This window comes from Oncorhynchus nerka, linkage group LG15, assembly GCF_034236695.1.
Source record: "Oncorhynchus nerka isolate Pitt River linkage group LG15, Oner_Uvic_2.0, whole genome shotgun sequence".
NCBI lineage: Eukaryota > Metazoa > Chordata > Actinopteri > Salmoniformes > Salmonidae > Oncorhynchus > Oncorhynchus nerka.
In genome coordinates this window covers 66,790,200-66,811,171 of record NC_088410.1, presented here as the reverse complement: position 1 = coordinate 66,811,171, position 20,972 = coordinate 66,790,200, and the positions used below count along the sequence as shown (strand labels likewise).

Below are 20,972 nucleotides of genomic sequence, written 5' to 3'. Positions count from 1 at the left end.
ATTTACAAATGGTTGCCTGAGTGAGAGTCTGAGGGAGAGCACCATTTACAAATGCTTCATTGTACATTTCAATTAGAATAGGGGCTATTTTGGAGATAAACTTTTTATAAAACTCTGCCGAGTAGCTGTTAGGCCCTGAGCTTCTCCCAGATTGAAGGGATTTGACAGCATTAGACAATTCTTCAACAGTGATTGGCTGTTCTAATTTTTTAACCAAATCCCGGCTGACAAAAGGCACAGGAAGTGAGTGGAAGAAATCATCCAATTCCAATGTGTCCGCTTTACATTCTGAAGTATATAGAGACTGGTAACATCTCTTGAACTCATCATTGATCCCTCTAGGATCTAATGATATCCCAGATGATGTACGAATTTTAGGAATCTGAAATGATGATAGTTGACGTAACTTGTGAGCTAATAATTTACTGGCTTTTTCTCCTTGTTCATAGTAAGTGCTCCTAGACTTGACAAGCAGTTCAGTCACCTGGTCTGTTAATGTGTCAAATTCTGCTTGCAGAGTTAAACGTTCCTTGTAAATATCCAGGGATGGTGAAATGCCATAAATGTTGGATGTGCGCTGTGTTAAGAAACAGTGCGGCTTGGTTGGGTATCGGAGGATGCATGACTTTCAACCTTCGTCTCTCCCGAGCCCGTACGAGAGTTGTAGCGATGAGACAAGATAGTAGCTACTAAAAACAATTGGATACCACGAAATTGGGGAGAAAAAGGGGTAAAAAAAAAAAATAATAATAATGGTATGGGAATAATAATGCATTTTATTTTGTAATGGGGTTTCTTGCATCAAACAACACATTTTCAGTGACCTTGTCTGAAGGACATTTGGATAAACAGGTTAATGTCAAGTCCTGCATGTTTTTAAAAGTCTTGTAGACTGAATGACAGAAAAACAATGTCCATGTTCAAATGTTATGGTATGCAATTTATCCATTGTTTTTGATGGAAGGCAACTGATAGGCCTACAGTATGATCAAGTAGCCTACTTCACCACTGACTGACACTGTAACTTAAAGCTGGTACAGCCTGTGTTCACAGCAAACGTGCACTGGAAGTTGCACAGACCTAACATTTGATCAGTGGTAAAAACAATATGAGGGAACATTGGATGCGACCACATACATCCACGAGAAGGTGGGAAATGCTGTCTCAGGCACCGCTCCAGAATCTCCCATAAGTGTTCAATCGGGTTGAGATCTCATATACACACCCCCTTTTGAGACCCCTCTTTCAAAGTCACTGAGATCTGCTCTTTCAGCCATGGTAGCCAAAATATTCGGTAACTGGGCATTTTTATGCATGACCCTAAGCATGATGGGATTGCTTATTTAACTCAGGAACCACACCTGTGTAGAAGCACCTGCTTTCAATATAATTTGTATCCCTCATTTACTCAAGTGTTTCCTTTATTTTGGCAGTTACCTGTATGTGAGCAAGTCTACAGTCATTGGAGCCAGCACTAAAAACACTATTTCACCTGCACGTTTTGTAATGCTTCAGAGGTATTTTTGTATTTAATTTACTTTTATTTAACTAGGCAAGTCAGTTAAGAACAAATTATTATTTACAATGACGGCCTACAGGTGGATTTTGGCTGATTGTTTTGTTGCAGCCTAGGCCAGATAAGATACTAGTGCATTAGGGCATCTTGTCGTCCCATATTGTTGTTAAAAACATAGCAAAATAGTACATTTTTAGTTTTGTAGAACGGCGCATGTAATATAATGGATCTACCCATTTACTCTGCATGATGGCAGGGAATATTGTCTAGTATAAATAATGGAAATTCAATGGAAGTATTTGCATCGAGTTTCCCACCAACCCACATCTGTCCTTTAGTGCGTCTCTTGGTGCTGTTGCCATGGAAACGGAGCAGACCTAATTACTGCTTGAGTCTCCACCCTGCGAGAGAAGAAAAAGTCTATAGTCATATGGGGGAAAAGTATATAATCCTACCTGCCGAGTCTAAACCAACGTTGTCTTTTGGCCTACAGAAATATACCATACAAATGAAAAGTTGCCTTTAGTCTATAGAGAATTCGATGCAGACAAGTCAAAATATAGGGTATTGAATTGGATTGTTGATATATCTACTGGTCTGAATAAATATAGATAGCAAGACAGATGCACAGCACTGTAAATACAGAAAACATACATGGCTAAATATACGCACAATCCACAAGACAGCACTTTGCAATCCATATTGCGTTTCATACAGTTAGTGTGCTGTATAATTTATTGCCCGGCACAGCCAGAAGAGGACTGGCCACCCCTCAGAGCCTGGTTCCTCTCTTGGTTTCTTCCTAGGTTCTGGCCTTTCTAGGGAGTTTTTCCTAGCCACCGTGCTTCTACACCTGCATTGCTTGCTGTTTGGGGTCTTAGGCTGGGTTTCTGTACAGCACATTGTGACATCGGCTGATGTAGAAAGGGCTTTATAAATACATTTGATTGCATGGCTCACGACGACAGCCTGTGTATGCCTATTTTCTTCCTTTTGCTTATCCTTGACCGCGTGTTTTTGAATTGATTTAGATATGCTGTTGTAATTTAAACAAAGACATCACAAAGTTTGGGGCAGAGTATGTTCATATGTTTCCTCTAATCGCTGAATTATATGACCAAGTCCATCGGTGCGGGACGCCTTTTCCTCTTGACAGCCCCAGTTTGAGAAAGTGAATGATCGAGCATGCGCAGTTGAGGTTTGTGACATATTGCAAGGAAGCAGAGAACAAGAGAGGCTTGCGAGGGAGATGTTTTAAATTTACTTGGAAAAACTAGGAAACGGTGAGATTCACGTAAGTTTATAAAATACTTAGCTAATATTTACAATGTACTAACGGGCAAACGTATTTTCAGCTGCCTTAGTGGCTCACGTGTGTTTTTTCCTGGTGTCAAAGAAGCTGTGTTGTGCTCTATTGAGTACGCAGCGCCATACTAATACTTGACATTTCAGCTGCAAACTTGCTCGTGGACAGTGGGAAAGGTGTGCAAGCTTCGCGCACCCGATCATTTTCATTGCACAGATTGATATCCACGATCTCTTTTCAATGTTGTGAATTCAATTTTGATCACGACCACAATATAGAATTTAAAGTTGAGCTGGGCGCATGACGCCTTTGCCTGCAATATTGTGTCAACAGATTGTCATATTGCTGATGCTGACACAACCTTTCCCTGAAAAGTCTGACTAGTTTTTTTTTGTAGTCAAAATGTTTTAATTCATGGTTGTTTAGCTTGTGATGTATCATTGTAAAATAATATACAGTGTAGCCGATTACAACGTTCCAGGCTATTCTGTGTCAAAATGTGACCTATACTGTTTATTGCAACCTAACATAAACAAAGTATCAACATATGTGTAGGCGGGCTTTAGCATTTTTGTGCTGGTTTTGCCACGCCATGGTCAACCTACCCCTTTTCTGAGATGGGACGTCGTTAACCTACTGGCGGGAACACCTGTCACTGCAGGCGGGAGGCAGAGTATTATATATATATATATATTTTTTTTGTGCAGTTTATAACCTTAAAAGTGCACACTCGTCGTTTGATATCACTGCTTTGTTGTCACATTGACGTTATCGTAGGATATCAGGCAGGGATTTCTCAGGATGATGAGTTCAGTTAATGACTTCTTAAATTAATAAAGATGTCAACAACTCATAGGCTGATCGAAGGCTGTGTGTGTGTGGTAGGAATGGGTCTAGGCCAGACAGCCTGCTTTAAGCAGGGCTCTAATCCTTCCTGAGACTGATCACCCCTGACAGAGAAGGGAGAGAGATGGACAGTCTATTGAATTGAAAGAAAGCTTAAAGGCAGGGCCGGTCCTTGACGTTGAAAAGACGTCTAAAATATTTTCCAGTTTAGGTTCTGAATTATGTGGGAAAAGTAAGTATTTTCCAGGACGTTGAAAAAGCATGAAAGACATTGAAAAATACATATATTCCGGATGTTGAAGTCAGGTTCATTTTTGGTTATGAATGAAAGTTTAAAATACGTGTTTCCCGTATGTTGAAAATACTTATTTTCCAGACTTTTAAAATATATATTTTCTGCACGTTGAAATCCGGACCGGACCTAAAATCAATGTCCGTTGATGTTGAAATCAAGGCTGGTCTGGACCACACCAAATCTGAACCAAACATAGACGTCTATGATTGGTTCATATTTGGTCCAGACCAAAATCCAATGTCCGTGGAAATCAAGGCCGGTCCAGACTGCAACAAAAAAAACGACCTCCAAAAGGCGACGGCTAAGTGGTAAGCCTACAGTTTGTAAAACACCCAAAAAATACGTCGGTTCCTGTTTACTTGGGTGTGGCCTACCATGTCTGCCCGCAATGGAATTTTATGAATGCCCATCCATGTGGTAGGCCCACCATTTGTAAAACAGTCCGTTGCATTGACTGTATTGGTCCTTATTCCTGTGTTAAATCAATTTGACTATTTTAAGCTCTGAATATCAGCTACCCAACTTTTTAGGAGTAATGGTGAGCCTATTTGCAATGTGTTTACACAGCAGGACATGCAGAAGTATCATATTTTTTCGCATGATCAGCTTGTCAAAAATGTACAGATACCAACTTGAAACCACTGATCATGACAATGGGGTGGAACTCCTGGACAACAGTTGTGAATGGCCATTCCATATTGTCCGTTTTACTTTGACCTGGCCTGTTTTTAGGATATTTTTGTTAACATATCTTTTATTTGATTGGGCAGCATTTAGGTCAGGCTATTTGATTGGGCAGCATTTAGGTCAGGCTATTTGATTGGGCAGCATTTAGGTCAGGCTATTTGATTGGGCAGCATTTAGGTCAGGCTATTTGATTGGAGAAACCTGCATGATGTAAAAAGTGTCAGTCTCAATACATTCATACAGTCTGTCTCCAGCCTGTAGGCTACAGAAAAGGCCATAAACTTTCCCGTAGCACGCGCTAGCACGCACTCCAGCAGGTATATTTCACTGGTCACCCCCAAAGCCAATTGCCTTTCCTTCCAGTTCTCTGCTGCCAATGACTGGAACGAATTGCAAAAATCACTGAAGCTGGAGACTCGTATCTCCCTCTCTAACTTTAAGCACCAGCTGTCAGAGCAGCTCACAGATCACTGCACCTGTACATAGCCCATCCAACTACCTCATCCCCATACTGTTATTTTTTCTCTCCTTTGCACCCCAGTATCTCTACTTGCACATTCATCTTCTGAACATCGATCACTCCAGTGTTTTAATTGCTAAATTGTAATTATTTTGCCACTATGGCCTATTTATTGCCTTACCTCCCTTATCTTACCTCATTTACACACACTGTATATAGACTTTTCTATTGTGTTATTGACTGTACGTTTGTTTATTCCATGTGTAACTCTGTTTGTGTCGCACTGCTTTGCTTTATGTTGGTCAGGTCGCAGTTGTAAATGAGAACTTGTTCTCAACTAGCCTACCTGGTTAAATAAAAGTGAAATACAATTTTGGGGTGGAGCACCGCAGCGATGTGTCTCTCCAACAGCACCCTGAAGGGGCGCGCTGGGAATGGACAAGCAACATATTTTGCACCCCAGCCTTTGACAAAGTGGCCACTGCTTATCACAGGGCAGCATCAACGCTCACCTAAAAAGCCCATATGCCACTGGTTGAGAGAAATTGTCATTGTTTTGGGGCAGAATGATGTTTTGTTGTTGGAGGTGCGTCTTGGTCAGTTTAGCTCAGAAAATGCCGCCCTTGTCAATCTGCCGCCATAGGCAGATGCCTAATGAGCAGGCCGGCCGTGCCTAAAGGTCCCACATTCAAAACGGACAGCAACTCTCCTCTCAACCTACCTAAATCTTCATGAGTGCTAACCTTTTTTTTGTCTTGGAAGTGGAACTGTATAAGTGTGTTGTAGTTACTGAGTACCAGGCACTAAACACAGACATGTATATTTAATGTCGTCTTTGTATCTTTTTCAGTTGGATCTAAAGTGGTTTTAGCTACTGCTAATACAGTCTTCTGGGTGGTGTTGGGAACACAGTGGGGGCATCATGAACCCCGAGGCACAGGAATCTGGTGAGTCTCACAATGGTTCAATGGCAGTGGTGTATTTTTCTGTCTTTATAAATGAGTTTGTGTGTCTTTCAGCAGGAGGCTCTGACCTGGAGTCTGACTTCAACTGGGATGAATATCTGGAGGAGAATGGAGTATTGGCAGTTCCACATCACGCCTTCAAACATGTATGTCTTATTTCACTGCATCAGGGCCCATTTGCAGATATGGTACTTATAGTTAGGGCCCAGTGTTTTTCCTGGTCAGGGCCCTATTTATTGTATATCCACTCACACATGAATTATAGTTGTCTTTCCCCTTCCCTCCCTGTCAGGTGGACCGTAGCCTGCAGACAGGGCTGGCCCCAGGGATGATGCTGGAGGTGTCTGTGCGTTCAGAACCTGACCAACCCTACTGGGTGGCTACCATCATCACTGCCTGTGGCCAACTGCTGCTGCTGCGCTATGAGGGTTACCACGACGACCGACGAGCAGACTTCTGGTCTGACATCATGACCTCTGACCTCCACCCTCTGGGTTGGGGTAGGCAGCAGGGGCGACCAATGAGACCACCCAATGGTGAGGGGGTGACATAGGGGTTAATGGCAATATACGTTTGTGTTGCTGTAGACCGGTTGGGCCCTGTGCTCAAATAAATGTATTGGAATACACAGTTTTTCATATACAGTTGAAGTCGGAAGTTTACTTACACCTTAACCAAATGCATTTAAACTCAGTTTTTCACAATTCCTGACATTTAATCCAAGTAGAAATTACCTGTTTTAGGCCAGTTGGCATTACCACTTTATTTTAAGAATGTGAAATGTCAGAATAATAGTAGAGATAATTATTTATTTATTTCATCACATTCCCAGTGGGTCAGAAGTTTACACACACTCAATTAGTATTTGGTAGCATTGCCTTTAAATTGTTTAACTTGGGTCAAACGTTTCAGGTAGCCTTCCACAAGCTTCCCACAATACGTTGGGTGAATTTTGCCCCATTCCTCCTGACAGAGCTGGTGTAACAGTCAGGTTTGTAGGCCTCCTTGCTCGCACACTTTTTCAGTTCTGCCCACAAATTTTCTATAGGATTGAGGTCAGGGCTTTGTTTTGGCCACTCCAATACCTTGACTTTGTTGTCCTTAATCCTTTTTTCCACAACTTTGGAAGTATGCTTGGGGTCATTGTCCATTTGGAAGATCCATTTGTGACCAAGCTTGAAGCTAGGGGACACTATTTTTATTTTTGGAAAAATAACGTTCCCAAAGTAAACAACCTATTTGTCAGGACCAGATGCTAGAATATGCATATAATTGACAGCTTAGGATAGAAAACACTCTAATGTTTCCAAAACTGTAAAAATATTGTCTGTGAGTATAACAGAACTGATATCGCAGGCGAAAGCCTGATAAAAATCCGGAAGTTACTCTTATTTTGAAAGCTCTGTGTTCCTATGCATCCCTATTGACCATTGAAAGGGATATCAACCAGATTCCTTTTTCTATGGCTTCCCCAATGTGTCTACAGCCTTTAGACATAGTTTCAGGCCTTTATTTTGAAGAATGAGCGTGAACGACCACAATACGTAAGTGGTCAGGTGGGGGCTCTCAGAGTGATTTATGTGCAAAAGAGAGAGGCAGCCATTGTTCCTCCCGGTCCTAGTGAAAAGCCAACTGTCCCGGTTGATATATTATCGAATAGATACTTGAAAAATACCTTGAGGATTGATTATAAAAAACGTTTGACATGTTCCTGTCGACATTATGGATATCATTTGGAATTTTTGTCTGCGTTGCCGTGACCGCTATTTCCGGTGGATTCCTGGGCATAACGCACCAAACTAACGGAGATAATTTGGATATAAAAAATATCTTTATGGAACAAAAGGAACATTTGCTGTCTAACTGGGAGTCTCGTGTGTGGAAACATCCGAAGATCATCAAAGGTAAACGGTTAATTTGATTGCTTTTCTGATTATCGTGACCAAGCTTCCTGATGCGAAGTGTACATAATGCTATGCTAGGCTATCGATAAACTTACACAAACGCTTGTATTGTTTTCGCTGTAAAGCATAATTTCAAAATCTGAGACGACAGGGTAATTAACAAAAGGCTAAGTAAGCTGTGTTTCGCTATATTTCACTTGTGATTTCATGAATATGAATATTTTCTAGTAATATTTTTTGACTTGCGCTATGCTATTCAGCGTTGCTGATGACAAATATACCGGATCCGGGATAGGTAGTTCGAAGAGGTTTTTAACTTCCTGACTGATGTCTTGAGATGTTGCTTCAATATAATTTCCACATAATTTTCCTACCTCATGATGCCATCTATTTTGTGAAGTGCACCAGTCCCTCCTTCAGCAAAGCACCCCCACAACATGATGCTGCCACCCCCGTGCTTTACGGTTGGGTTGGTGTTCTTCGGCTTGCAAGCCTCCCCCTTTTTACTCCAAACATAACGATGGTCATTATGGCCAAACAGTTCTATTTTTGTTTCATCAGACCAGAGGACATTTCTCCAAAAAGTACAATCTTTGTCCCCATGTGCAGTTGCAAACTGTAGTCTGGCTTTTTTAACGCGGTTTTGGAGCAGTGGCTTCTTCCTTGCTGAGCGGCCTTTCAGGTTATGTCAATATTTGACTTGTTTTACTGTGGAAGTGGATACTTTTGTACCTGTTTTCTCCAGCATCTCCACAAGGTCCCTTGCTGTTATTCTGGGATTCATTTGCAGTTTTCGCACCAAAGTACGTTCATCTCTAGGAGACGTGGTACCTTCAGGCATTTGGAACTTGCTCCCAAGGATGAACCAGATTGTGGAGGTCTACAATTTTTATTCTGAGGTCTTGGCTGATTTCTTTTGATTTTCCCATGATGTAAAGCAAATCGCCACTGAGTTGGAAGGTAGGCCTTGAAATACATCCACAGGTACACCTCCAATTGACTCAAATGATGTCAATTAGGGCACAGTCAACTTAGTGTATGTAAACTTCTGACCCACTGGAATTGTGATACAGTGAATTATAAATGAAATAATCTCTCTGTAAACAATTGTTGGAAAAATGACTTGTGTTTCATGCACAAAGTAGATGTCTTAACCAACTTGCCAAAACTATAGTTTGTTAACAAGAAATTGGTGGAGTGGTTGAAAAAACGAGTTTTAATGACTCCAACCTAAGTGTACAGTATGGGAACTTCTGACTTCAACTGTATACAGGAATTAACAGCTTAAAGATGCACACAATTTATGAATGTGATGTGGGTCCAGGTGTCCGTGAGAAACATGGTGACTGGGAGGCTGTCCTAGAGGAGGCTCTGGCTCAGGGAGGGAGTGCACCAGCACACCTGCTGCAGGGGGTGAGTGGGAGAGGGAGGAGTGGGGACACCAGGACCATAACTATAGCTAGGACCTATTCAACATCACCTCTCATGTCAGAAAAGCTTGATTATTTTTTACATTTATTTTACAGTATTTTTTAAATAAAAAAATGTCAACATGTCCAGGCTCAGGCAGGGGGAGACCCAGCAGACCTGTTTCCCATTGGGTGGTGTGTGGAGCTGCAGGACAGTGTGGACCCAGGGGTGGCCTGGGGGGCGCAGGTGGAGGACAACATAGGGGGCCGTCTGTGTCTGTGCTACGCTGGGACAGAGGGGCTCACCCAGTCACTGGCCAGGCGATGGGTATTCTACCTGGACCCCCTCCTGCACCCACCTGGCTGGGCTGAGGAGAACAGCTGCTCTCTCATCCCACCTGCTGGTAAGGAACAGAACTGCCTCTGTACCTTGTGGTGCACCTTGTGATGCTGTTGACCAACCCTGGTCCTTGAATAAGGTGTATTAATGCTGGGCTGGTTGCCTGCTGACCACTGTTGCCTGCTGACCACTTTGTGTTTGTTTGGATGCTTTGTGTGTGTTTAAGTATTAATGAGAGTTACTTAGTGATAATGTCACTGCTGTGTTTCAGTGCTTTGTGGTTTGCGCAGTGAAGCAGAGTGGGAGGAGGTGAGAAAGACCATCAGACAGCCTAAAGAAGAAGCCTTCAATCGAGATTTCTTTAAGGTATGCTTTACATCTCCCCCTCTCTGCCCTCTCTGTCTCCCTCTGACATATCTTCTGTGTGTTTGTAGGACAGGCCAGTCCTCTCTCCTCACTGCTTCTCTGTCTCCCTCTGACATATCTTCTGTGTGTTTGTAGGACAGGCCAGTCCTCTCTCCTCACTGCTTCTCTGTCTCCCTCTGACATATCTTCTGTGTGTTTGTAGGACAGGCCAGTCCTCTCTCCTCACTGCTTCTCGGTCTCCCTCTGACATATCTTCTGTGTGTTTGTAGGACAGGCCAGTCCTCTCTCCTCACTGCTTCTCTGTCTCCCTCTGACATATCTTCTGTGTGTTTGTAGGACAGGCCAGTCCTCTCTCCTCACTGCTTCTCTGTCTCCCTCTGACATATCTTCTGTGTGTTTGTAGGACAGGCCAGTCCTCTCTCCTCACTGCTTCTCTGAGGGGATGAAGTTGGAGGCGGTGAACCCCGCTTCCCCCTTCAACATCAGCCCAGCTACTGTCACCAAGGTAATGCCCCCATGTCACCAACGGACATTAAACACTTTTTTGCATTGAAGTGTGTAGACTACCACTGTAAGCAGTAGGCCTACTGTAGACAATGTTTCAGAATTTGTGGGCAGTGCAGCATATTTAGGTTTGGGGAAAAGTATATACAAAATATTATTGATATATCAAACAATCTTTTTACTGGTCTTCAACAATTTTCCAATTGATTTTGTCTTTCTGACATGTTCAGACACAGCAAAAGTCAAAGCAAAAGAAAACATTCTGCCAACCTCTCCAAAGACAATTGATTAAGTTCGCCTTGCATTGCTATTTCCTTAGAAACTGTCTTGGCCTAATTCCAATACTTCCAAAGTATACAGCAAATAAGGGCATTATTGTCACCATAGAAGGTGAATGATGGGCAGTTTTCATGTGGAGTTATAATGTTCGTTCACGCATACACAGTTTCACCACAGGTCTGATTTATAACGGGAAACGTGTGGTGTGCTCCCAAGTTTATAAATCTCAATATTTTTGTGCGTGCACAGTCTTTTCAGAAGTGGCACACAGCTATTTAGTGTTACATTTACACAATGGTTATAAATGGTTTCACCAAAGTAACACCATCACCGCACCCACACAGCTTCTTCCGTGTTTATCAATTACGTATAGTGTGTGATAGGTTGCACCTAGTTGCATGGGGCTGCAACAGTGATGTCATCATTGTGTTCCCCAGGTGTTGAATGAACAGTACTTCCTGGTGCAGATGGACAGTCTACACGGAGACAGTGAGGGAGCGGGGCCTGGCTCATCATTCCTCTGTCACCATGGAAGCACTGAAATCTTCCCTGTCCAGTGGAGCCTTAAAAATGGGGTACCCCTCAGTCCCCCTCCAGGTGAGGCAGAATAAACCAGAGGTGTGGAGGAGTCACATGACTTGATAGAAAATAAAATAACTTCAGACTTGGAGCATCAAGACTCGTGACTCGACTTTGACTTGAGACTGAACTTATCTGGCCAGGGTTTTGTCACTAATTTTGTTGCAGAGAGTCTCCAGATATTCAATGTCTGCTTTTTATTTTATTTTTACCCATCTAGCAATAGGTGCTCTTTGTTGCGAGGCATTGGAAAACCTTCCTGGTCTTTGTGGTTGAATATGTGTTTGAAAATCACTGATCGACTGAAGGACCTTACAATTATCTGTATGTGTGGGGTACAGAGATGAGGTAGTCATTCAAAAATCATGTTAAACAATATTATTGCACACATACAGAGTGAGTCCATGCAGCTTTTTAAAATGTATTTATTAGGGAACTCATTTAAGAACAAATTCTTATTTACAATGAAGGCCTACCCCGGGCTAAACCAGGACTGCGCTGGGCCAATTGTGCGCTGCCCTATGGGACTCCCAATCACGGCCCGGGTGTAATACTGCCTGGAATCGAACCGGGTACTGTAGGGGACGCCTCTTGCACTGAGATGCAGCACCTTAGACTGCTGCGCCACTCGGGAGCCCGTTATGTGACTTGTTAAGCACATTGTTATTCCTGAACGTATTAAGGCCATAACAAAGGTGTTGAATACTTATTGGCTCAAGACATTTCAGCGTTTCATTTTGAATTAATTTGCCAAAATGTCTAAACGTAATTACACTTTGACAGTACAGGGTATTGTGTGTGTAGGCCAATCTCAATTGAATCCATTTTAAATTCAGGCTGTAACACAGCCAAGTGGGAAGAGTGGAGGGGTGTGAATACTTTCTGAAGGCTCTGTATAGCCTACCATTTGGCGTTTATATTTATTCCTTTGTTTGTTCAATCTGGCCACTAACATAGCTAACTAACATACCTACGGCATTGCACAAACTTCTTCTTTCAAAAACATCGCATCTGTGCTTCAGAACCAAAAAGTGGCACATTTTGACTGTTGACCAGTCATCAGCATTGGCGCTCAAAGGCGGGCTCACATCCAGATGAATGACCAGACAAGACAGCACTTTAATTTTCTCAGGTTTTGCCTGGCACTTTTTTTTTCTTCATATAAAATACCATTTAGCAATCTGCTACTCACGCATCTTTACCAGAACAAAAGACTAGCTGGATATTTCAGATGGGACTAGTTTGGATGGGTTACTTATATAGCTCAGTGGTGGGTAGGACTTCTGACTACAGATAGTTCTAACCTCAATACTCATGGGATGAAGATGCAACATATTCTGGCTAACTAATTACGATATTTGTGAGGAAGAAAAAGTCTACAGACAAAACCATGCTTTCCAACCGATCCTGCAACCTTCGCTGGATACAGGCACGATATCCCAAGTGGATATTGAATGCTAACGTGAATGACTTTCAGCTCCAAGTGCAGGTGTCTTGTGTTTTTTGAAAATGCAGCACCGTTTATATCTGAAATGACAGGCGACATCTGAACAGAAATTGTGTGCACGTGCGTGTGCGTGCACACTCCGTTTGAGAACCACTAAGCTAGCGAACAGATGGCTGATTTCCTGGCCAGCTGAAGGACCGGGTGCAGCACAAACTGCACTTTGTAGGGAGAGCGGTTTGCCATAAATAAATATGCAGCTCCAAAAATAGTTTGGTGATCGAGAATATTAACGGTTTACTTTGCAAGCTCACCAGTAATGGGGCATCAATCAACAATGACTAACATAGGTCTGCTGGTCTTTTGTTATGTCAAAATTGCTTGAAATGGATCAATGAAAAGGGCTGCCTGGTAGCTTAAACATTTTTTTTTAATAAAGGTTTGTTTTTTACTTGTGACTTGACTTGCCCTTAGATTGCACAACTTGGACTTGACTCGGCCGGTTCTCGACTTGAGACTCGGACCTTGTGACTTAATAATAGTGACTTGGTCCCACCTGTGGAATACACTCATCTTATGCACTGTACTGCATTTCCCAGTGAAATTTTACTGTGTTCCTGTGTATGTGGGTGTGTAGGTTACCAGGGTCAGGACTTTGACTGGGCGTATTACCTGAAACAGTGTGGCGCAGAGGGAGCGCCAGAGAGCTGTTTTCCTGTGGTGAGACATACACACATACACACATGCACGCACACACACACACACACACACACACACATATATATTATACCACTGACTGATGACAGGTGTTTTTCCTCCAGGAGCAGAGTGATCATGACTTTGTTGAGTTCATGAGGCTGGAGGCGGTGAATCCCATCTCTCCTAAATACATCCACATGGCAACTGTAACCAGGGTCAGAGGTCAGCACATCTGGCTAGGTCTAGAAGGTGAGAACAGAACAGCTGTAGAAGGGAGAGAAAGTGCTGGGTTGGAGAGATGTAAGGGTTTTGGGGGAAGGATGTTGATCTTGTGAATATTATCACTACGACCAAGTCAGTTTTGTGTGGTAATTTCAGCTACCTGAATTCTCAAGTGTTCTATTTACATAGTGTTTACGTGTTTATACCTTCCTCCCTCTGCTCTGTGTGTTCTCTCCAGGGTTGAAGCAGACGCTTCCTGATGTCATCACGCATGTGGACTCCCTGGACATCTTTCCAGTCAGCTGGTGTGAGAGTAACGGCTACCCCCTCCAACACCCCTCCAAAGCTACAGGTTAGGCTCCAAACAAGACCCTCCTGTCCATTTTGGGGATTGGTCTATGTCAGTGTTTTATCTGTCGGTTACTGTCAAATATAGTTTGACTTTTGACCTCTTCTGTTGCAGCTCCGAGGAAGAGCTGTGTGGCCGTGGTGCAACCAGAGAAGCAGTGAGTTTTTGCAGACTGCACATTACTGAGAGACAGTGGGAATCGAAATGAAAAAGCTGAACCTATATTCCTCTACTCTACCAACTTTGACTTGTCAGTTTTTATTTCTAACTGTATGTGTATTTGGGTTTGATCCGATGGCAGATCTCAACTTAATGCCGCGCCCCATGCAGCGAGGCAGCAGGATCTGAGCCAATCAGAGAGCGGTGAGTGTAATACCTTGTGAAAAATAATTTGTGCAAAAATAATGCGTATGAGAATCTCACGTCTGTGTCTGTCAGCAGCTCAGGGGAACGGAAAGTACAGCTGCCCAAAGATCTTCTTCAACCACCTCTGTTTCTCTGGCCCCTACCTGAACAAGGGCCGCATCGCAGAGCTGCCCCAGAGCATCGGCCCCGGCAACTGTGTCCTGGTGCTGAAAGAGGTGAGCGAGACAGCAGCACACATCTACAAGCTCCTCTCAATCTAAAAATATCAGGCCAACATCCAATCTCCCCTTCCTCTCCAAGGTTTTAGAATAAGTGGCTGCTGTACAGCTCCAGGACCATCTCAGTCTGAACAACCTACAGTATTTGAGAAGTTCCAGTCAGGTTTCTGGCCGGCCCACAGCACTGAAACGGCCCTACTCAGGGTCACCAACGACCTGCTGGTGCAGGCTCCCCCTGTCCCCTGATCCCCCTGGACTTGAGTGCAGGATTTGACACTGTCGCCCACCCCATCCTACTTGAACGCTTCCTGGACGCCACCGGACTGTCTGGACCAGTTCTGAGCTGGTTCCACTCCTACCTCTCACAGGACTGAGTATGTGTTGCTAGGTGGGCCCAGGTCCCGGACCCACCACGTCACCTGCGGTGTACCACAAGGATCTGTTCTTGGACGCATCCTGTTCGTCCTGTACATGTTCCCCCTCGTGTCATTACCCGGCATGGAATCTCATTCCATTGTTATGCTGATGAACACATTCCTTGAGTAGATGGATGAAGGAAAACGTCCTTCAACTGAACAGCAGCAAAACCGAGGCCCGACATGTTGGCACCCCCCTCCAGGTCCAGCACTCACCAATAACATACCTCAACATTGCAGGACAGCACATCCCTCTCTCTCCCCCAGTTTCCAATCTGGGTGTAAAGCTTGATTTCTCCCCGACCTTTGACAGCCACGTAAAGTGTCATTCTATCACTTCAAGAACATTGCCCAACTCCGTCCCACCCTCACTCAGTCTGATGCGGAGAAGCTCATCCATGCCTTTATCTCCTCAGGGCTGGACTACTGTAACACACTCTTCATCAGGAGCCCTGGCAGGAGTCTTCAGAAGCCCCAATACATCCTGAACAGTGCTGCCAGGATCCTGGTCAGTGTGTGGAAACACCATCACATCACCCCCATCATGGCATCTCTGCACTCGCTCCCCGTCTCATTCCGGATTGACATTCCGGTGTATTCGTGGCAATACCCCTCCTTATCTCAAAGAACTGCTCTCCCTCCAAAACCTCACCCGCACCCTCAGGTCAAGCCTGCTCCTACACGCCCCCAGGATTAATCTCGGCTCCTTGGGGGATTAGGCTTTCATCTCGACCTCCCCCAGCCTCTATAATGCCCTCCCGGACCACCTGTAGGCACACTTTTAAAGGGGTCTAAAGAACTTTCTCTTTAGGAATAATTTCAGTTGATAGCTGTGCTTCTTGGTGTCCGTGTCTCTTGTAGCATGAGCTGTGTTCTTTGTGTCAGTTTCCCTGTCTAGTTGTGTCTGTTTTTTTTCATTCATTTGGTTCATTTAAAAAAAATGTTATGCACTTTTAGATTATTCTGTATAATGAAAAGCGCTTTACAAATGTAATGAATTATTAACACACGCGCTCCTGTAGATGACTTCTCACTGATATCACCATACAGATACATAATCCACTCGTGTCCTGTTTGATTCTGTGCTGTATCCTACAGTGTGTACTTCTAACCCCCCGTATCCTCCTGCCCTGTGGTCCAGGTGTTGACGCTGCTGATCAGCTCGGCCTACAAGCCCAGCCGGGTGCTGAGGGAGCTGCAGCAGGACCCAGAGCTGAGGCGGCACGGCCAGGGAGAGACTCTCAAGGCCAAGTCCGTCTACCCAACCAATAGACAGACCACAGTATACACCATAACAACACTAACATGATAGTGATACCATGACGGTTTAGATTGTACAGTGTTTGGATAAAATGAGAAACGGTAGAGAAACTGAGTTTTCTGTACGAGGTAGATTTGCTCTGTTCTGGGTCACTATGTAATCACCATAACGCCACTGTTTATCGATTAAAATTTTATTGGTCACATTTAGCAGATGTTATTGTGGGTGTAGCGAAATGCTTGTATATGGTAGTAGTCACGTGACACTGAGGATATACGTTTTCTCTGCTCCATGAACATCATACTGGATGCAGGAACTGGGAGAGATGCTCTCTGCCACATTGGTCTCTGACAGACCGTATTAATGGGTGTACCTATCCTGCTCTGGATGGTGGTGTGTAGGTACAAAGGGAAGAGTTACCGGGCCACTGTGGGGATTTCCCGTACGGCTGACCAGGTGGCTGAGTTCTGCAGGAGGACATGTGTGAGGCTGGAGTGCTGCCCCAACCTGATCACACCTCACATGGTGCTGGAACACTGCTCAGAGAACTGTTCCCTGCTCACCAAGACTAAATACAGTACGTGCTACCTTACACACACACACACGTATGCATGTATAGACAGACACACCGATTTGTATTCACAATGTACTTATCAATATTTAGCTATACAGTCATGAATACCACTCCTGCTATTATTTTTCTAAGATAGTTTCCTTGGTGTCTGTCTATGTACTCTATAGCTCATTACTACGGTAAGAAGAAGACCAAGCGTATTGGCCGTCCCCCTGGCGGTCACACTAACCTGGATATCAGCACCAAAGAGGGGAGCAGGAGGAAGAAGAGGAAGCCCCTGTCTGTCTGCAAAAAACGCCTGTTTACCTCTGTGGACAGCACCCCTGCTTGCTCCCCACTGGTACTGCATATACTGACATTCAACACATTAAAGTAACTGTTCAGTGAAAATCTCACTTTGAAAAGATGATATTCTGTTGACCAGTGGCGTTGATGCTTTTTAATGTTTTTTTCATGCCCCTTTTTTCCATTACAGCATATTGGCTGACTGTCATTCATATTCCATTCACCCAGTTCAGCGATCGGTTTAGGCTACTACATGAAACTCTCATTTTCCCTATACCCATCATGAGGTTGCTACAACCTTGCCTATGAATGAAAGTTTACAACGTAGGCGCACACGGGTCGAGAGACAAATTTGAGGTGACATTAAATACTGCCTTGCACACTCTTGCCTGCATCTAGCTGATATAGGGTGTAATTGTTAGTCCAACAGTTGCAAACAAGTTTCTGTTGGACAAATCCAGGTTTGTTTATACCTGTTTCGTTCTGTGTGCTTCTGTTTGAGAAACGTTTTTACAACAGAATTGGCGGAATGAATACATCCCTGATCACACGTGAACACAGTTCACTTTCATAGCAGCCACGTTGTAATCCTTCTCACTTCTATGCGCTCTCCTCCTCTCACCTTGTCCTTTTGCTTGTGGACTTCATTGCGCAACACATCAGCTGTATGTGACCAGGCGAGAACCTTTCCAAGCCAAACCATATTAGAACCGCTACACACAGCCTACATTGTTGTCACCATACTAGCTAAAGTAACGTCATAATCAACATAGCTAATGACGCATTAGTAAACCCACTACAATCATGCAGTAATTTTAGTGTACAGTCATTAAGCAGTTTAGCAGTTACACCAGCGGGCCCCGGTGGCAATAAATCAGTAAAACCAAAAGATTACCTTGACTTGGAAGAGTTCCAGTGTTGTATTGGATAGTCATAGCATCCCTCTGTTTGAGCCTGGTGTTTGAGTAGGCTAAACTAGCTAGCTGCATTTGCTAGCTAAGTAATTGAAACTTAAATAGATTTTTTTTTCTTGAAATATCTCTCTCGCCATCTCTTGCTTCTCCTTCATTTTTGAAGAAATTCATTTGTTCAAAACTCTATCTCTTCGAGTCAACTACTCACCACATTTTATGCAGTGCTAGCTAGCTGTAGCTTGTGCTTTCAGTACTAGATTCATTCTCTGATCTTTTGATTGGGTGAATAACATGTCAGTTCATGCTGATAGGTTGGAGGACATCCTCCGGAAGTTGTCATAATTACTGTGTAAGTCTATGGAAGGGGGTGAGAACCATGGGCTTCCTAGGTTTTGTAGCTGTACATTTTTGGAAGAGAAGCTAGAAGTTTAGTTTCCCTCAACCACTGGTACAAGGTCAGAGATTTTTGAATAGTTAAGGTTAGGATTTGGGGTAGGACGCAGTGCAATCTGATTCTACATCTGATTTTATGGGCACCTTTTATATGGAAAGTAATCAAACTCATAACTGTACTCTTTCTTTGCACCCCAGGGTAGTGGAGAGGAGGAGGAGGAGGAGGAGGACCTGGATGAGGACTACTCTCTGAGTGAGGAGGATTCGGGCTCAGAGCAGCAGGGTGACTCTGAGGTGTTAGAGAGGGAGTCCCAACCCGCCTCTCCCCGTCCCACCCCTCCAGAACCTCGCCCTCGGGAAGGACCCCAATTAACCTCTTACTCAGATGATGATAACCAGCCCCCCTCATCTATGGTAGTGGCTGTTGCATAATTACACACACACACACACACTGATCCTAGAACTATATATGTGGAACTCCTTGTTTTTGTGTTCTGTCTCAGAGTGGGCGGGTGGAGGTGCAGGAGAAGCTGCATCTGGACAGCAGTCCTCTGGGCTGGAGCATCACTGACGTGACTCACTTCATCAGAACCACTGACTGTTCCCCGCTGGCGCGCATATTCAGGGACCAAGTAGGAGTGACACACACACACACACACACACACACACACTTCGGTGTGGAGAAGGCAATACACATGTGTACACACATACACACGCACAGTGCACTGAGCCATGTTGTTGTGTGTGTTGACAGGAGATAGATGGTCAGGCCCTGCTGTTGCTGAGCCTGCCCACAGTACAGGAGTGTATGGGGCTGAAGCTGGGCCCTGCCATCAAACTGTGTCACCTTATAGAGAGGATCAAACTGGCCTTTTACCAGCACTTTGCCAGCTGATGAGTGTGTGTGTGTCTGTGCGCATGCATTATGTACACTGTTGTTTTCAATTATGTGTATAAACCCTGGATGACTGATAGGGGGCGTTGTATTGAAGCCACCCCACAGCTATCTCTGTACATCTCCATTGTAAAAAAAGATGTTGGAAGCTATAGAATCATTTTTGACATGTGGCCAATACATAGCATCAGCAATCCAGGGTTTATATAAATCATCCGTTGTTATGTACATTATATGCTGCTCCAGGATGGACACAGCTTGTAGCCTCAGCTGTTCACCCCTGGAATATGTGACTGAATTCTGTATCTTTCAGGGATTTCATGTTTGTTTATCATTTGTTTGTACACAGTGGATGGGAATTGAAAAGCACAAGATAATTGAACAAAGTCATGATGGAATTATTTTCCATCCATTCATCACTTAAGCCTTTGGTTGAAATGAAAACCCAAGGTAAAGCATATAAACAAAATAGATCCGGATACCTGTTTAGGTACTAGTTTACCTCTTATTAATGCAAAGCCCCCTCATTGTGAAACCCTAGACATGTTGAATCTGTATAATGTGAATAACAGCACCTTATGTGTGGAGACATATTTGCACTATCATCACCAGGTTTTTACATCGGTCTACAAGGTTAGGGTAATCAATTTCACTGACTTCAGACTTTTGGGGCTGGTTTTCCACACGGATTAAGCCTGGTCCTGGACTAAAAACCATCTTCAGTGGAGATTCTCCATTGAAAATGGTTCTTAGTCCAGGAATAGTCTTAATCTCTGTCTGTGAAATGAATCTTAAATGCATCCTATTAGTTTCTCAATGGGTTAGGCTGTTTCTCAATGGGTTAGGCTGTTTCTCAATGGGTTAGGCTGTTTCTCAATGGGTTAGGCTGTTTCTCAATGGGTTAGGCTGTTTCTCAATGGGTTAGGCTGTTCTGTTCCTTTTTGTCTATGATGACTATGATCACTTTAGTTGTTTACTATAGTAAGTCAGTCACTAGTTATGTTCATGGAGTGGTCGACAGGGTTATAAGATGGTCCTGACAATTATGGATGTCTCCGATCAAAAAGTATTTTATTATTGAGGACCTGTTTGGCCTCATTTTACCTCTTGTATATTGTAGCTTGATCAAAGTATAAACTGAACCATTTTTAAAGTATTTGTAAAGATTGAATGTCAACTATGTTTAAAAGTGTTTTGCAGATTGCTTTGAGTAAAACATTTATTGATTTATATAAAATAATGTAGGATAATATAAAATAATGTAGGATAATTCTCACGCTATCTCTAAAAAATGAACTGTACTCAAGGCAGAACTGTTCCATGTTTGAGACATTCCCTGTTATTTATGCTCATTATCACCTTCCACATCAGCTTGTCATTTCATTCAGGGCTGTCATTGTAAGTCTTCATGTTTCTATTCCCGTTCACTTGATCGATTACTTGATTTTACATTCCTGTTGCTCATGTTGAAAATAAGTTC

The 20,972-nt window shown here is 43.5% G+C and overlaps 1 protein-coding gene across 6 annotated transcripts in view; it reads left to right on the top strand.

Annotated features, from left to right (window-relative positions):
* The window catches only part of LOC115143157 (scm-like with four MBT domains protein 1), a 35,040-nt gene extending 14,344 nt beyond the window's left edge, over positions 1–20,696 (top strand). The window contains exons 1-21 of one of the 6 annotated variants that reach the window (XM_029683279.2): positions 2,721–2,810; positions 5,961–6,057; positions 6,133–6,221; positions 6,368–6,611; positions 9,304–9,392; positions 9,540–9,792; positions 10,000–10,094; positions 10,498–10,599; positions 11,315–11,474; positions 13,538–13,620; positions 13,722–13,848; positions 14,060–14,173; positions 14,285–14,327; positions 14,472–14,533; positions 14,612–14,751; positions 16,312–16,421; positions 16,833–17,008; positions 17,173–17,345; positions 18,796–19,011; positions 19,101–19,229; positions 19,352–20,696. In XM_029683279.2, coding sequence (XP_029539139.2) covers positions 6,033–6,057; positions 6,133–6,221; positions 6,368–6,611; positions 9,304–9,392; positions 9,540–9,792; positions 10,000–10,094; positions 10,498–10,599; positions 11,315–11,474; positions 13,538–13,620; positions 13,722–13,848; positions 14,060–14,173; positions 14,285–14,327; positions 14,472–14,533; positions 14,612–14,751; positions 16,312–16,421; positions 16,833–17,008; positions 17,173–17,345; positions 18,796–19,011; positions 19,101–19,229; positions 19,352–19,492 — 2,571 coding nt within the window. In that variant the 5' untranslated portion in view covers positions 2,721–2,810; positions 5,961–6,032 and the 3' untranslated portion in view covers positions 19,493–20,696. Of the gene's footprint in view, positions 1–2,714; positions 2,811–5,960; positions 6,222–6,367; positions 6,612–9,303; positions 9,393–9,539; positions 9,793–9,999; positions 10,095–10,497; positions 10,600–11,314; positions 11,475–13,537; positions 13,621–13,721; positions 13,849–14,059; positions 14,174–14,284; positions 14,328–14,471; positions 14,534–14,611; positions 14,752–16,311; positions 16,422–16,832; positions 17,009–17,172; positions 17,346–18,795; positions 19,012–19,100; positions 19,230–19,351 lie in introns of those variants that run through there. The other 5 variants (XM_029683276.2, XM_065001814.1, XM_065001813.1 and 2 more) reach the window with 5 other exon arrangements.
* Positions 20,697–20,972: the final 276 nt, after the last annotated feature.